Raw genomic sequence first — 17,591 nt, 5'->3', positions numbered from 1 at the left:
TAAAGCATGAGAGTCTTGACTTTGTGCAATCTGAAATGAATGAGTGTGCCGCTGTGGTTGATTCCTGTGTGAATCCTGAAGGATTCGCTCCTGACAGTGTGCAGTTTGAATCTGTGCGATCTGATGCCTGTTTCTCGGATGTTCCTGCAGATTGTGATCGGCATGAGTCTGCCGGTTTCCTCAAGGATGTGTGGGATCCTTTGTCATTTAGAAACAGATCTTTGAGATCTTCCGTCTGTGACCCTGCTATGGGGAAAATTTCTCGACTATGCAGCGTCAAAAGTAAAATTATTATGCCTAATAAAGTTTATCCTGTTGATGTCGCCATTTCTTCTGCAAATGAGTTTCTGTCTCACCCTGTTCACACCTGTAAGGGCCTGTTGCCTGATGACAGTTGCTCCAGTGTTTCTGTCCTAGATGCCTTGCAGTCTGCTCCACAGATCGCGGAAGTTTGCGATATGGAAGCGTCAGTTTCGCAACCTAAAGCGATCTTGGATCCGCAAATTTTGCGTTCTGACTCCTCGGATTCGACATTGTTAGCCGAATCTAAGAGTGAGACAGCGCTTCGGTTTTGCGAATCTGATGCTGAACCCTCTTTGCCTTATTCAGAGACGCTTTCTCTGAACCTGCCCTGTACCATGAATAACAATATGATGTCCAATCACACTGACATTTGTGAGTCCCTTTCTTGCTCTGAGGGAAGTTTTGACTCTCCACCCTGTACTCTGGATGAGTCAACATTGCCTTGTACAATATCTCCTGCCCTGCCCCTTGAGGCTCGTCTAGGTGCTATTTTTACTTGTTTTTCTGCAGTTTTGGAGTTACAAGCTAGTTTGACTGCCACACAGAATTCTGGGTACAGTGAGAATGAAGTTAGGGAGTCAGTGTGTGTTCCAGTAAATATACCTGTACATTCCCCTCATGATGATGAGATCCAGTCTCAGGTTATGGTGGAACCATTCCTGGGACATCTGCCCTGTCCACAAGATAAAGTTCCAGTTTTGCCCTGTAACATGGATAGTTCAGAATCCTTTTTAGAAAACTTGAAAAATGATGCTCCTGAGGTCTTGTTGGATGTTCTGGAGGTCTCCGAGTTCCTCCAAAAGGGTGCAGAACTTGTAGGAGATGTCTCCTGCCCCCCAAGTCCTTCTGAGGGGTTACCCTCTTCCGTAGGCATTGCTGCCTTGCTGGCTACCTTTTCAGCTCTGATGGAGCTTCACTCATATGTAGTCAAAGATGATATTATTGTCACAGAAATTTCTGAATTTGTATCCGAGTCTTCTTTTGGAAGTCCAGTGCCTGTGACCTCCACTCATGATGATTCTCTATCCGGTACTGGTTTTGGTCTTGTCGTGCTGGACTCTGAGGTTGGCAGTTCCCCGACATGTCCTGAGGTTTCTCCTGTGCTGGTGTACCCCAGTGTGCTCTGTGACCCAGAAAGCCCAAGTGTGTCTCGGTTACCAGCGTACTCAGATGCTTCCTCGGTGGAGACATGCTCTGATATGGCCTGCCTGCTTGCATGCCCAGAAGTGGTCCCTGAAAGTCTTGATCTTGATGGGTGTCCTAGTAATTCTGAATCCGGAATTGTCATTGGTTCCATGGGGGTTCTTGGTAATCCTCCATGTGAGCCTGGTGATTGTTCTGCCCTCTTGGGATCTCTGTGGAGCTTCAAAAGGTTCTGGGAGATTCCGGGAGAAATTTTGCTTGGTACACTGGATAAGATCAACGGTGGCTTTTGTGTTGTAAGGGACACTTCGAACAGGTATTGTGGCAGGTTTGGTATTTTCGGACGCTCCGTGGAAGGTGGTGGGTATTGTCTGGAGGGTGTCGATGGCTTCTTCTCTGGCGTTCACAGTCCTGATGGGTGTTATACTGAGACTGGTAGTACTGATGGGCATGTTTCGGTGGCTTCTGTTTCCGATGAGGTCGGTTTCGGGTGGACTGACTCTGGAATTGGACCTTGTCGGGCTGCCCCGACCTTCATGAGTCTTCAGTTTGAGTCTGTTGCTAATAGCAGTTTTGGGGGTCGTCTGGAATTCGACCCTGGAGGGGGGGTACTGTGATGATTTGCTCAGCTGCCTGTGCAGACAGGCAGCCCTTTGACCATTGTGTAAGTTTGCATGCTGCAGGACTTTGGAAAGAAGAGTTTCTGTCAGTTTTGCAGCTTGTGCTTGCAGAGGAATTTGCATACGTTGTCATGCAAATTGCCTGGCCACATTCATTGGAGGCGTGTACTATAAGTACTATGTCTTTCCCACAGTGCTTTGCTGGTCATTTCCCTTCCATGCTCAGTTCCTGATGGACACTGCTGGAGTGTCAGCCATTGCTATCTAGTATAGTTAATTTCTGGGGGTTGCTTTAGGCTCCCCTTCTAGCCCAGTCAGGTTGTATTATCTGTATTGCCTGTTCTGTCTTGTCTTGCCTGTTTGCCATTATCCTGTCCCTATGGTGGTTGACAGGAAATGGTTCTGATCTATGTTCTTGGAGTATAGCTTGTGCAGCAGTTGCTACCAGCTATCTCTTCTGCTCTGTTTCCTGGGATCGCGCTAGCTACTTTGTGCGAGCGCTGGGGATCCTTCTGTTCTGTCTTGTCGGTCGCGATTGCGCTGTCACCAACGGCGGTTGATAGCGAATCGTTCTGTCTTGCTGAGATCGCACTAGCCGCTAGTGTTAGCGGCTGTGGATCTTTCTGATCTGTGTTCCTGCTTGGATCACACTTGCTCTGGCAGAAGAGCGGTGGATCCTTCCTGCCTAGTTCTTGTTTTTCGTGTGTCTGTCTTGTCCGCTGCGCTTGCTACAGGCTCGGTGAGGTAACCGTTAAGCAAGCGCTCGCGTCCCCTGTTTCATGTTTGTCTGTTTATGGTTAGTTCGGCGTGCTTGTCTCTATTGTGCTTATCACGTGGAGATCGCGCATAACCGCGTGCACTGTTGCGAATGAGTGCGGTGTTCGCGGTTAGCTAGCGGTTGTTATTTTCCGTATCTCCTTATTGTATTTGCTGTGCCTTTGCTACCCTCGTATTCTATTCTGTTCTGCCTTGTGTCACGTCTCGCGATCGCACCTCTCGTGATCGCGTTCCTATTTCGTATCTGCTGTTGTGTGTGCGCGGTCGCGGAGTGGCGACTGGATTGGCGCACACACATACAACCTATCCCTTTTGCTCAATCTCATTCGCAATCGCCTCTCTTGCGATTGCGTTCTGCGCTTCGTACAATTCCTGTCTGGCACTTGTGGAGGTACAGAGGATTGGTTCCTCTGCACTCCCCAGCGCCATCTGCCGACAGGAATTTCCCTCTACAGGTGCGTAGCACCTTTTGCTGGGTTCCTGCAAATTATACGCTTGTGGAGGATCTCCGCCGTGTCAGCGCACGCGTTGTGCGCTGATCACGGGGAAAGTTCCACAATCGTGACAGTATGTTTTCCTAGCGTATTACAATTACAGCTATCAATGAAACTATTTGTAACGTCTGACTAACATATGTATATATCGGCAATGAACCGATATATGACATAAGCAGGAACACTGACTAGCACTGGAGCAATACAGGGAACAGGACTCAGAAGGATTCGCTATCTCTTCGCAGAGATGAACGCAATCCACAAACAGGACCAGGAGCAGGATACTAACTCAGCACGGGTGATCACGATACGCGCAAACGACCAAAACGTGCTGGAAAACTGACTAACTGAACACAGGATATAAACAGTTCGTGTACGTATATATCAGCGTCACTGATGTATCAACGTAACACGAATACAAGGAAAATAATAAACGTGCTGGTATGCATATATATTGGCAATGAACCAATATATGATGCAAGACCAGCAAAGTACCTTTAGAACAAGAAACACGGTCTGGGGCTGAAGCAACAGCAAGACTAGCTACACTGAAACTATGATAGCCCGAGGAAACCCTGCAGGAAGCAGATCTTTATACTGAGGTCATCCAATGGGAGAAGACATGCAGATTCCCACACAGGTGAATGATAATCAGTCACAAGCTGACAGCAGGGAAAGGCAGACAAAGCTATGCAGCTTGCATGAAAAGACATCAGAACTGCCTGAGCAGCAGCACTACTACTGCCAGCAATACCTGCTGCAGCAGCGATCATGACAGTACCCCCCCCCCCCCCCCCCCCCTAAAAGCGGATTCCAGATGCTTTTCAAAACTGAAATTCCCAACAAAACAGTCTGACTGATAATTCATGATGACTGGGACAGCCCGGCAAGACCAAATTCCAGAATCAGTCCCCACAAGACTAGACCCATCAGAACCAGAACCTACAGAACCATGCCCATCAGTACTACAAGCCCCAGTGTGACACCCATCAGAACCAGGATTTCCAGAAGAAAGCCCTCCGAAACTCCCTGAGCGATACCCACCGCCTTCCAGGAACCGTTCAAAAACGCCAAAGCCTTTGCAATGCCCACCGGGACTGTCTTTACCAATACAAAACCCACTGTTGAACCAGTCCAAGGCACCAGGACAAGTTTCCTCAGAGATTTCCCAGAACACCTTGAAGCTCCAAAGAGATCCCAATAGGTCAGAACGCCCCTTAGGCTCACATGGAGAACTATCAAGAACCCCTATGGAACCTAGGGCAATTCCCGAGTCAGGGCCACAAGGACAAACATCAAGATCAGGGCTTTCAGGGACCAGAACCATCTCTGGGCATGCAGGCAGACTGGCAACAACAGAACATGTTCCCACTAAGGAAGCATCAGAGCACGCTAACACCTTAGACACACTTGGGCATTCTGGCACACAAAGAACATCTGGGCACACTGGCACAAGAGAAACCTCTGGGCACGTCAAGGAACTGTGAGCCTCAGGGTCAGCCAAGACAGGACCAAAACCAGGACCGGCCAAAAAAAAATCATCATGACTAGACTTCGCAACTACTGGACTTTCACACAAGAATGCAGGATCAGACTTAGATGTCGCTGATTCCAGCAAAGTCAGTAACAAATCAGATTCAGGGGCACTAACAAGACAGGACAAATCTTCTGATGTATGCACTGAACCAGATAGGGACCCTACAACTACCTCTGGACTGGACAGAGACTCATCTAATACACTGGATTGGAGCTCATGAGGGGCTGCAGAAGAAGTCAGTATTGCAGCAGACCCCACTGGACTAGGCAAAACTGAGGAATTCCCTGGACAGGAAGGGGACTCTGGAACCTCTGCCACAGCGGCCAGAGAACCAGAATCTTTCAGGATACAGGGCTGGGTTTCAGGAACACTCATCAGACCGGACTGAAATTCTGAGATTTCTATTATTTTGACCAGAGAATCAGAATTATCCATGTTACAGGGCAAGACTTCTGAAACATTCAGAGGACAGGGCTGGAGTTCCTCGGCTGTTACAACACTGGAGAGGGACTCAACAACATTGGTTAAATCAGACTGTGTACAGGGCAAGGTATCTAACACACTTGCTGACGAGGACAATATTTCAATGGCTTCTGCTTCGCTGGGCAGAAATTCATCAAGTTTTATTAGAGCAGACTGTAATTCCAAAACAGCTGCTAAACAAGTGAATATTACTGCAACACCAACTGAGGTAAGCAGTGCCTCAGACTCCTCTGCTAGAGGGTTTGAAGTATCCAAAGTACTGGGTGAAGCATAAGACTCTGCGACCACAGCTTCACTGGACAGGATCACTGAACAGTCCATATTGCAGGGCAAAACCATGGAAGCACCTGCTGGACAGCATAATGATTCTGTGACCTGAGTTTCATTGGAGAGATCTACTGCACAATTCATGGTACAGGGCAAATTTACTGGAACATTTTCTGAACACGGTAATAATTCTGCGATTTCGGATTCACATAGCAGATGCTCTGAGTTATTCACGAAACTAGAGTGAGGTGTAGAAACAGGAAGATCAAAACACAATGTTTGCGCATCTGAATCACCATTCAATTGTAAAATTGGAAAATTCAGATGCTGGGGTTCTGAGGTTTCTGGACAGGATTGCTGGGACTCGGAAACTGATGTAGTGCATCTATTGGCATCTGCTGGATCAGACAGGAGTTGAACTTTATCAACACAGGTAATTTCTGCAGAAGTGTTTGCAGAGACAGGCAAGATTTTTCTGGTGTCTGTTTCACTGAACAAAGACTCATGAGTACTGGCTAGGCTGGACTCAGAAGTCAACAGGACCTCTGGATTCTCTGCTGAGAAATTTGTGCAGGGCAAAGTTAAGAAAGTATCAGTGGCTTCTGTTTTACTGGGAAGTAACACTGAGTTATCCATGGTACAGGGTGGAGTTACAGGAACATTCACAAGACATGGCAGGGACTCAGTAACTGGAGAAGTGGGACAGTCTCCAATTGACAGTGTGTCTTCCCTGGTATCAACTGATTGAATCGCATAAAAATCGTCCAAAATCATTTTCCACACATCGATCAATGGAGCCACAAAGTCATACCCACACACACCATTTTTTATTAGGTTATAGGCAGACTTAATGCATGCATTCAATACTAATTCACTTTTTGCACTGTAAAATTGACAAAATGAACTTGAATCATTCTTCCATTCATAGACCAGGCCTTCCATCTCTCCTTTCTCAAATGGAGGATCCCATGCATACTTAACAGGCTGATCACAGTTTGCAAATGTGGTTGTGGCAGAAACATGTATTGGGTTATTTAGCAGGCGATTGGCAGATTTCTTATTCCTAAGAATCTCCAATACCTGTAGCAAGTGTTGGACTGTAGTGTATGCAAATTTTCCTTGCTGCACGAATAGATTGATTTGTTCAATACTCTGTAATATATCCTCATAATCATACTCAGATAATTATTTTAAACAAAAATCTTTATTTTCCCTAGCCAGTGATGAAAGTTCATTAGTAGTTTCATAAGTCCATTTAACTCCCCTGAAAGACAATTGCATTTCATTATCTGTTAATGGCAGAATCTCATTGCAGGTCTGATGCGCAGTCGCTAAAGATAACGATTCTGCAGATTGGACACGTTTCTTAGAACGTTTGCGTTTTGCCTTAGACCCTGCTGTTTTTGGTGATTTATTCAAAGCTGCAGGAAAATTATCAGTAACACTCTCTGCTTGCTGATCATTTTTGCAAGCAATTGAAGGAGCAGCTGATTGGCCTGCTGCCAGGAGTTCATTAAGAGGAAAAGGCAATGGATCTATGCGCAACCAATTGTGAATTACAAAAGCTATAAATTGCAAAGGACTTTGTCTAAACTGAGTGTGATCTAAGACATCGATCGCCCAATCAAAAAGTTTGCCCTTAAAAAGAGCACAAACGATCCAATCAGACCAGGTAGAAATTGCAGAAGCCCGAAAGTCGGGATTGGCCAGAACTTTAACCAATTCTGATATAAATTTGTCTGTAACTTCAGGACCAAGCTTTTGAAATTTTTTAAAGGAGCAGGACCCCTGACAAATAGTGTCATAATTTCTGGAAATCCCCCCCACAATAGGGATTGGTAATGGGGCTATCATAATGTTAGGCTTGGAGGTGTATTCTCCACGGTCAGCACGTGATGCATAAGCGGACGTGAAGGAGGTACACACACCAGCACAAGGAATCAGGATATCCCCAGTTTAGTGGAGGAGAGGACTGACTCCAATAGGAGATTGTGGCGCACAGAGCCGGTGCAGATCCGAACAGCCACAAACAATACTTTCGTGATAACGTCTCAGCGCAAAGTAGCGCTGAGCGCATAAACCAGAACTGAGGAGATCAGGGCAGGTAGACAGAATGAACGCTTGCTTAACTAGCCACTACTTAGTGACAGCAAGCGTCCACAACAAGACAGACTGGAATGAGGCAGCCAATGCGTTTGCAACGATGGCGTGCCTCACAAAGACAGGACAGGATAGTCAGGAAATAGCAGGATCAAGATAGATGAACGTAACACCGACAAATATACAATAAGTATGTTTTCCTAGCGTATTACAATTACAGCTATCAATGAAACTATTTGTAACGTCTGACTAACATATGTATATATCGGCAATGAACCGATATATGACATAAGCAGGAACACTGACTAGCACTGGAGCAATACAGGGAACAGGACTCAGAAGGATTCGCTATCTCTTCGCAGAGATGAACGCAATCCACAAACGGTAACAGGACAGGATTCAGAAGGATTCGTTATCTCCTCGCAGAGATGAACGCAATCCACAAACAGGACCAGGAGCAGGATACTAACTCAGCACGGGTGATCACGATACGCGCAAACGACCAAAACGTGCTGGAAAACTGACTAACTGAACACAGGATATAAACAGTTCGTGTACGTATATATCAGCGTCACTGATGTATCAACGTAACACGAATACAAGGAAAATAATAAACGTGCTGGTATGCATATATATTGGCAATGAACCAATATATGATGCAAGACCAGCAAAGTATCTTTAGAACAAGAAACACAGTCTGGGGCTGAAGCAACAGCAAGACTAGCTACACTGAAACTATGATAGCCCGAGGAAACCCTGCAGGAAGCAGATCTTTATACTGAGGTCATCCAATGGGAGCAGACATGCAGATTCCCACACAGGTGAATGATAATCAGTCACAAGCAGACAGCAGGGAAAGGCAGACAAAGCTATGCAGCTTGCATGGAAAGAGATCAGAACTGCCTGAGCAGCAGCACTACTACTGCCAGCAATACCTGCTGCAGCAGCGATCATGACAGAAACATTGTTAATCATCATGATTTTCCTGTATAAATTGTTGGTTGTTACAATAAAAAATGTTAGTTAACTATATCATATAGGAGACACACACAGTGATATTTGAGAAGTTAAATGAATTTTATTGGATTTACAGAAAGTGTGCAATAATTGTTTAAACAAAATTAGGCAGGTGCATACATTTGGGCACCACAAAAAAGAAATGAAATCAATATTTAGTAGATCCTCCTTTTGCAGTAACGACAGCCTCTAAACGCTTCCTGTAGGTTCCAATTAGAGTCTGGATTCTGGTTGAAGGTATTTTGGACCATTCCTCTTTACAAAACATATCTAGTTCATTCAGGTTTGATGGCTTCTGAGCATGGACAGCTCTCTTTAACTCACACCATAAATGTTCAATTATATTCAGGTCTGGGGACTGAGATGGCCTTTCCAGAACGTTATACTTGTTCCTCTGCATAAATGTCTTAGTAAAGTTTGAGCAGTGTTTAGGGTTGTTGTTTTGTTGAAAGATCCAGCCCCGGTGCAACTTCAGCTTTGTCATTGATTCCTGGACATTGGTCTCCTGAATCTGCTGATACTGAGTGGAATCCATGTGTCCCTCAACTTTGACAAGATTCCCAGTCCCTGCAGTGGCCACACAGCCCCACAGCATGATGAAACCACCACCATATTTTACTGTAGGTAGCAGGTGTTTTTCTTAGAATGCTGTGTTGTTTTTCCTCTATGCATTATGCCGCTTGTTATGCCCAAATAACTCAATTTTAGTTTCATCAGTCCACAGCACCTTATTCTAAAATTAAGCTGGCTTGTCCAAATGTGCTTTACCATACCTCAAACGGCTCTGTTTGTGCTGTGGGCGGAGAAAAGGCTTCCTCTGCATCACTCTCGCATACAGCATCTCCTTGTGTAAAGTGTGCCAAATGGTTGAACGATGCACAGTGACTCCATCTGCAGCAAGATGATGTTGTAGGTCTTTGGTGCTGGTCTGTGGGTTGACTCTGACTGTTCTCACCATTCGTTGCTTCTGTCTATCCAAGATTTTTCTTGGTCTGCCACTTCGAGCCTTAACTTGAACTGAGCCTGTGGTCTTCCATTTCCTCAATATGTTCCTAACTGTGGAAACAGACAGCTGAAATCTCTGAGACAGCTTTCTTTATCCTTCTCCTAAACCATGATGGTGAACAATCTTTGTCTTCAGGTCATTTGAGAGTTATTTTGAGACCCCCATGTTGCTACTCTTCAGAGAAAATTAAAAGAGGAGGGAAACTTACAATAGACCCCCTTAAATACTCTTTCTCATAATTGGATTCACCTGTGTATGTAGGTCACTGAGCTTACCAAGCCAATTTGAGTTCCAAAAATTAGTTCTAAAGTTTTGGAATCAATAAAATGACAAAAGTGCCCAAATTTATGCACCTGCCTAATTTTATTTAAGCACTTATTGTGCACTTTCTGTATATCCAATAAACTTAATTTCACTTCTCAAATATCACTGTGTGTGTCTCCTATATGATATATTTAACTGACAGTTTTTTATCGTAACAACCAACGATTTATACAGGAAAATCATAACAATTAACAAGGTTGCCAAAACTTTCACATCCCACTATATGTCTAAGGAGTGGCTACCAAGGAGTAGCACCTAATGAAATATACCTTAGATTAGGAACCTTCTGGAAGAGCTTACCTTGACGTGGTGGCAGGCTTACAAATATTTTTCTTTGCAGAATGTGATTTGGCATGTGGGAGCACAGGACAGGGGGGAGTAGGTTTGCACAGTATGGAGCCCAGAAATTTCTGATGGTGGCCCTGTGCACAGTTACAGGTTTATGTCCTCCTGCCACATGATGGGCTTGCTTAGCACAATACCGCCATGGCCCAGTTAAAAGGCTCATTTATCACAAGTGGACTTTTCTTCTTCCAAAACGTGGACCATGTATGAAAATTGATTTTATTTATGGAATTCATAAATATATAAATACAAATGATGAAGGTTATATTTGTTGGTTAGCATGACCTGTGTGTTAATATGTTTTAGTTAATATACAAGCGGTTGACATAAAATCAAGTGGAGCCAATATAACAGCTTTTTAGCAAGCATCCCTTGGTTTGCAGAAAGTCTTATAAATTGTACCTCCTATAATGTTGAGTTATAGTTGTCTCATTACATGTCATAAAAAACCTCCTTTGACATTTTGATAGACTGTGAAGGCCCAGGACTTGTAAATAAATTATTGTAGCACTACTGTTAGAAACATGTTCTTTAATTACATGTCAACAATGTCTGATTTGTTTGAACTATCGGAAACTATGGGAAATAGTATACAAGTTACAACTTGCACCATGAACTCTATTTTCCAAGGACTGCTGTCCACCATAATTCCAGATTTATGGGTTTCCAATTGTCAGGCGACAAGCAGTACAGAATTAATTGTAGTGCCTGTCATTTTCAGTTGGGTATATTTGCAAGTCATTACTTGTTGATAAATGTATTACACTTTACCCAAATGAAAAAAAATAACATTTAAACAATAGTGTTTCAGTAAGTGCCAGCTTAAATATTTATGCATTTCTTTACGATAATTCAATACATTTTTTCTCTTTTCTCTCTTTTTTTGTTATTTGACAAGTGGTGTCAGTGGTTCAAATATTGTCCTTTTTATTGGCTATTCGTTCATTCAGGCTAGGTTCACTGTGGTCAGTTGCATATCACATACCTTATAATGAGTGTGAACTGCAATGGAGACATAGACTTTATTAAAAAGCTTGCATGCAGCGAGTTAGAATAATGTGATACGTTACAACTGTAAACAGGCCCAGAGAATTGTATGGGCAGTGAGTTGACATGCAGAATTATTCTGCAACGCAACTGACCAGTGTAAACCTAGCCTCATTCACATTGCTTCATTGCATTTTTGCTATACATTGTAGCAAAAGTAATTTTGGTCATATAATAAAACAAACGTTTTTAAAGAGAACCCGAGGTGTGTTTGAAGAATGTTATCTGCATACAGAGGCTGGATCTGCCTATACAGCCCAGCCTCTGTTGCTATCCCAAACCCCACTAAGGTCCCCCTGCACTCTGCAATCCCTCATAAATCACAGCCATGCTGTGAGGCTGTGTTTACATCTGTAGTGTCAGTCTCAGCTGCTCCCCCGCCTCCTGCATAGCTCCGGTCCCTGGCCCCGTCCCTTCCCTCCAATCAGCAGGGAGGGAAGGGATGCAGGCGGGGACTGGAGTTCTACAGGAGGCGGGGAGAGCAGCAGACTGACACTATAGAGATAAACACAGCCAGCTCTGACAAGCTGTTTGTCAGCAGTGTGGCTGTGATTTATGAGGGATTGCAGAGTGCAGGGGGACCTTAGGAGGGTTTGGGATAGCAACAGAGGCTGGGCTGTATAGGCAGATCCAGCCTCTGTATGCAGATAATATTCTTCAAACCCACCTCGGGTTCTCTTTAAACTGTAAATGCAGCAGGGCTAGTTCACAGTGCTCAGTTGCATTGCAGATTTATTCTGTATGTTAACTCACTGCCCCTACAATTCTATGGGCCTGTTCACAGTACTGCGCTGTAATGGATCACATTATTTTAACTCACTGCATGCAGGCTTTGCAATAAATTAAAGAAGATCTGTGGTGAATTTACAGCACATTAAAATAAACATATTACTGTTTCTCCCATTATTCCCCCTCTTCATTTCTCCTATTTTCGACGTTCCCTGCTGCCAATAAATAACTTAATTAATAAAATTTAATTTTTAAACCTTTGGGCAAGATGGCTGCAATGTAAAGCGCTTCCAGGTCAGTACACAGTCCCCCTGTACTGCTGTGCATGACAGATGAGCTGAGCTGAAGCCACAAGAGGCAGATCTCCCTCCCCCTGCTGTCTGGAGCTTGCAGAAAGGTCAGGGATGACTCATCAGATGACGTGCAGCAGGGGGAGGGGGAGGCAATAAGCAGGGAGGAACAGCTGCTAGACTGTCTGTCTCTTCCTGCAGCACAATATTCGTCTAACTAGACAAATAATTAGAAAGGAGCAGTAGAGAGAGAGAGAGCACAGCTGTTTCTACATGAGACAGGGAAAAAAAGATTAGTACTTATGAAAGGAACATATCTCTTCATTTAAATTGCATTTTAAAAAGGGCCACAGAACCCCTTTAAGTGCTTCTACATTTTAGGAGCAGGCAGTCCTCATGCCCACTGCAGAGTGCAGAAAAGTTATTTTAAAGAGAAAATAAAAATGATCTCTTAGGAGAAAAAGTTAATTAACTACTTTGGCCTCCTGGACGTAGTAGCTACGCCCAGGAGGCCATGTGCGCGTCCGCGCACTCCCGTGGCCGATCGTGCGCGTGCACGCGCGCTCCCGGCCGTGGATCGTTAGCCCACGAATCAGTGTATCGGGCTATGGTGCCCCATCACTGATTTCTCTCCCCCGCAGAAAAAGCGACAGCTTCTCTCAGAAGCTCCGCTTTTTCTGGCTGTTGCGTCCCCCATACGTCCCTCTAAGCGTATGTTACGCTTAGAGTGACGTCATGTAAACAAGCTCATGGCCGCCATCTTGTGGCCAAAAAGTAAAACTACAACTACAAGTAAAAAAAAAAAATCTTAACACACATTCACATTATAAAAGTTCTGTTTACCTCCCACCCTCCCAAAAAATACCCAAATAAAATGTTAAATATAAAAAAAAATTACAACAATAAAAAAAAAACATGTAAATATTTACCTAAGGGTCTAAACTTTTAAAATATCAATGTAAAGATGAAATATTTCTATACTTTTTTTATTTTAAACTTGTAAATAGTGATCGATGCAAAACGGAAAAAATGCACCTTTATTTCCAAATAAAATATTGTCGCCATACATGGTTATAGGGACATAATTTTAACGGTGTAATAACCCGGACATATGGGCAAATACAATACGTGAGTTTTAATTATGGAGGCATGTATTATTTTAAAACTATAATGGCTGAAAACTGAGAAATAATGAATTTTTTCCGTTTTTCTCTTATTCTTCCTGTTAAAATGCATTTACAGTAAAGTGGCTCTTAGCAAAATGTACTGCCCAAAGAAAGCCTTATTGGTGGCAGAAAAAACAAGATACAGATCAGTTCATTCTAAGTAGTGATAAAGTTATAGGCTAATGAATGGGAGGTGAACATTGCTTGGATGCATAAAGTGAAAACGACTGAAGGCTGAAGTGGTTAAATAAGGACCATTGGGTCCAATTCAATTCACGTTTTCTTCTAAGTTTTATCTTAAGAGATAATCATTTTTTTTTCAAACTCTCAGCAGCGATAATACGCCATATCCCAACCAGAAATTGGCTTCATCAGCACCTTCCCTTGTTGGGTAAATAGTTGCATACTGGTTTGCGATATCTTTTATTTAGTAATCTTATTTGAATTAGAAATATAGTAAAACAATACAAAGTAATGACAGATTACTGTTCATTCAGACATCCCACCTACCACACCCTATACATACCTCATACAGCCTCCATATACTTCCCCCCAAAAAACTCGGACACTTCTAGGTCCTCTACTCCTCCTTACAAAAAGAGGTATACGGAAGTCAGACAACACTTTTCTCCCAAATCCGTTAACAACCCAACAAGTAGCATTAGACCTTTCAGTAACCTTATCTTCTCCTATCCAAACTCTATTATTTAGAAATGCTATAATATCCTTTTACCATTCTCCAAGGGAGAGTGGTTCCAGATTTTTCCATTTTTTAATAATAAGCTTCCTAGCTAAGCTTACCCCCAAATCTACCAATAGTTTTTGCTCAGGACCACCTTCTGCTTCTTTTGTATCTTTAATCCCAAAGATTGCCCAGTTTACATCTAATGTAACCCACGGGATTAAGTACCCGGAGCAAAATTCCTTCACCCCTTTCCAGAAGCCCTCCACCACAGGGCAGCTCCACATCGTATGCAAGAAGGTACCTGAATCCCATCCACAGTTCCAGCAGGTTTCATCGACAGCTAAGCCATATCTGAACATACGAACTGGCAACAGGTACCATCTGGCTATTAATTTATATTGGGCAAGCTGAATATAGGTGTCCGATATACTCCAGATTTAAAAAAAAAACTCTAGCCCATAATTCTCCATTCATTTTAATTCCTTCACATTTTTCCCAACTGTCACAGAATCGTGGGAGGGCCCTGTGGAGGGTGGCATCCAGCACTTTATAAATGTTTGAGAGAGTCCTCGGTGGCCTTTGTTTTAATAGGAACCATCTTTCAAAATTGTTTACGTTGTTGCTAATAACACCCTCCTTTATCTCTAAATTCTTACAATAACTCTTTAGTTGTACAGCAACGAAATAATTAATTTTATGGGAATCAAGTAAGGGAGAGATAGCTAGTTCACTATTACCTACTAAGTCTATAAGTCTCATGTCCATAGGAAGATGATTAGCCTTACACCAAGCCTTGTCTTTAGTTGGACCAAAATCTGGATTATTTACAATTGATATCAGTGGGGATATTCCATCAAAATGCCGCCATCTCTCAATTACTTTAGCTAAACGTGATACCGTAGGTTGGATAAGGGGATGGGAGGGAACCAACACAGCAGCTCGTATCTGAGCTGGGATCCAGGAAAGGAGAAGGTCTCGGCGGAGGCAGCTTCCCTCCATTCTTACCCATAATCTATTGTCCTCATTTATTCTCCAATCCAGCACACGAGCTAGATGAATACTAGTATAATATCTGTAGATGTCTGGAACTGCCATACCCCCGAGATCCTTACGAGATAATTTTTTATCTTCTGTTTCAAATAACTTTTGCCTTCTGCAATTGAAAATGTACCAAAAAAAAAAGTACTGTCAAAATTATTCCAAGTATTTTCTTGCTTGCTGGTGGCTTAAAAGGCATTTTATTTAGAATGTGAAAAATTTCCTTAGGAGAAAACATGAATTGGATTGGGCCCATTTTCTTTTACACTACTTCAAGGCCTGTATGTTCAAACTATTAGGTGAATTTAAGGACAGTGGTAAAAGATCGCTGGTACCTACCAAATACACTTTATGCAAAACACACACAACTTCCTGTATGTACAAGTTTGAAAATGTTTATGTGTGTGAGTAAATGGCTTAGGCCCCGTTCACACTTGCGTTTTGCCATGCAAACGGACCGGGTCCTGATCGGATCCTGATCGGATCAGGACTTGATCCGGATCGGAAACGTACGGTTCCGATCCGGATCCGTTCCGGATCCGGTCCATTTGCATCAGGCGTGCATCAGGCTGCGATCCGGATCCGTGGGAAAAAATAGCGAAATTTAAATAAAAACATTTTGGGGTCAGCAGAAGGTGCACCTGGTGCACCTGTAGAATCAGGTTCCTCCGCTGTAGGCCTCACCTCCGACATTCTGCCAAACAGCTCCAGCACGTCTGTCACTGCTGCTCCACTCCAGACATGCTTGGCCCATGTGTCCCCATCCGAAATGGCCGCTTGGATACGCATAGGAAGTGGGGTAGAACGTCAGGTGTTTGTAGGCAGTGTGTTCTGTGCCTTCCGTTTCCCATTGGTTTCTGTGTTCCGGATGGTGCTGTCAGGCTCAGGTCCGGCTCCGGTCCGGGTGCGTGGGCCGGAGATCCGGACCCAAAAAATAGCGCATGTTGGAAAAGTGTCCGGAGTCCGGATCCGGTCCGGCTCCGTACTGTACGGAACGTACGTATGTGAACGTCCGCATAGCCTTTGCATTGCTATGCGGAACGTACGTTCCGTTTGTACAGTATACGGTCCGGATCCGATCAGGCGGATCCGGACAGGGAACGCTAATGTGAACCGGGCCTTAGTGTTAAGCAAGTTCTAAGTAAACTTAAGCACTAAGCATTCACAAAACTTAATCAAAGATTACAGACTGAAACAGTACATTCTTGTTGTTGTGATTTCTAAACTCTTATATGCTGTAAAGGCATCATTTCATTTATTTTAACTAGCTGCCACAAGTATATATATGAATACAAGTCCGAGTCGGTCTATTGCCCTCATGGACTCCCCTTAATGGTCTGAGATTGTGTCTCTGGTTGTAGCAAGGTGCCAGCTACAGCTTTTTATTTTCGTTTCAGTTCAGTAGACGGACATCATTTTCAAAGATATAATTATAAAACGGTAATAACTACATTAGCTGAGTTCACATGAATATGTTTTAATAAGACCTTTCATCTTTGCAGTTATCTGTTCACATCAAAGAAGTATGTAAGAAATTATCCAAAGATACACGAGTTGCAGAATGCTGTAAAAAATCGTCCATAGATACTCTCCATTGTTTACATTCCATGAGCGCAGCTGAGGCAATTAATCTTTCAACACTTCAGTTGCCAGCTAGTAGCCTGCTGTGCAAAAAAGGCAAGACCCGGGAGTTGGAAAAGTAAGTATAAATACTTGTAATGCTGTCATGTAGCTAGACTTGTCATTGAATTCTAAATCATAATGTAAAGAATTGCACACTGTGTCATGCTATCACATGACAAGACATGAATGTAGGTTAGAATCCTGACACTTGTTTATTTAGTGCCAAGACCATATGCTTTAACCACTTTACCCCCGCGCGTACGGATTTCTCCGCCCCTTTTTCCATCCTTTCACCCCCAGGGACGGAGAAATCCGTACTTTGCGCACTCCCGCCGCTGTCCGCGTTCCCGCTCGTAAACACGCCGCCCGCCGCTCGTAAACACGCCGCCGCCCGCTCGCCCAGAGATCAACGAACGGGAAAATCCATTCCCGTTCGTTGATCTCAGCCCCGCAATGACCTGCTGCCGCTCGGCTGAGCAGCGCGATCATTGTGAAAAAATAACAAAGTCCCAGCCTCTTTCTACTTCCTGCAAGAGTCCGGAAGGACGCTTGCAGGTAGCATGAAACAAATTGGTAATGTTGCCATCTTGTGGCCAA

At 43.7% G+C, this 17,591-nt stretch overlaps 1 protein-coding gene across 1 annotated transcript in view; it reads left to right on the top strand.

Annotated features, from left to right (window-relative positions):
- Positions 1-17,591, top strand: part of GC (GC vitamin D binding protein) — a 257,077-nt gene that overhangs the window by 180,008 nt on the left and 59,478 nt on the right. Inside the window, exon 8 of the mRNA XM_068233393.1 lies at positions 16,874-17,070. Coding sequence (XP_068089494.1) covers positions 16,874-17,070 — 197 coding nt within the window. The remainder of the gene's footprint in view (positions 1-16,873; positions 17,071-17,591) is intronic.

This window comes from Hyperolius riggenbachi, chromosome 1, assembly GCF_040937935.1.
Source record: "Hyperolius riggenbachi isolate aHypRig1 chromosome 1, aHypRig1.pri, whole genome shotgun sequence".
NCBI lineage: Eukaryota > Metazoa > Chordata > Amphibia > Anura > Hyperoliidae > Hyperolius > Hyperolius riggenbachi.
Note: the sequence above shows the minus strand (reverse complement) of the source record. Positions and strands in the feature narration are given on the sequence as shown.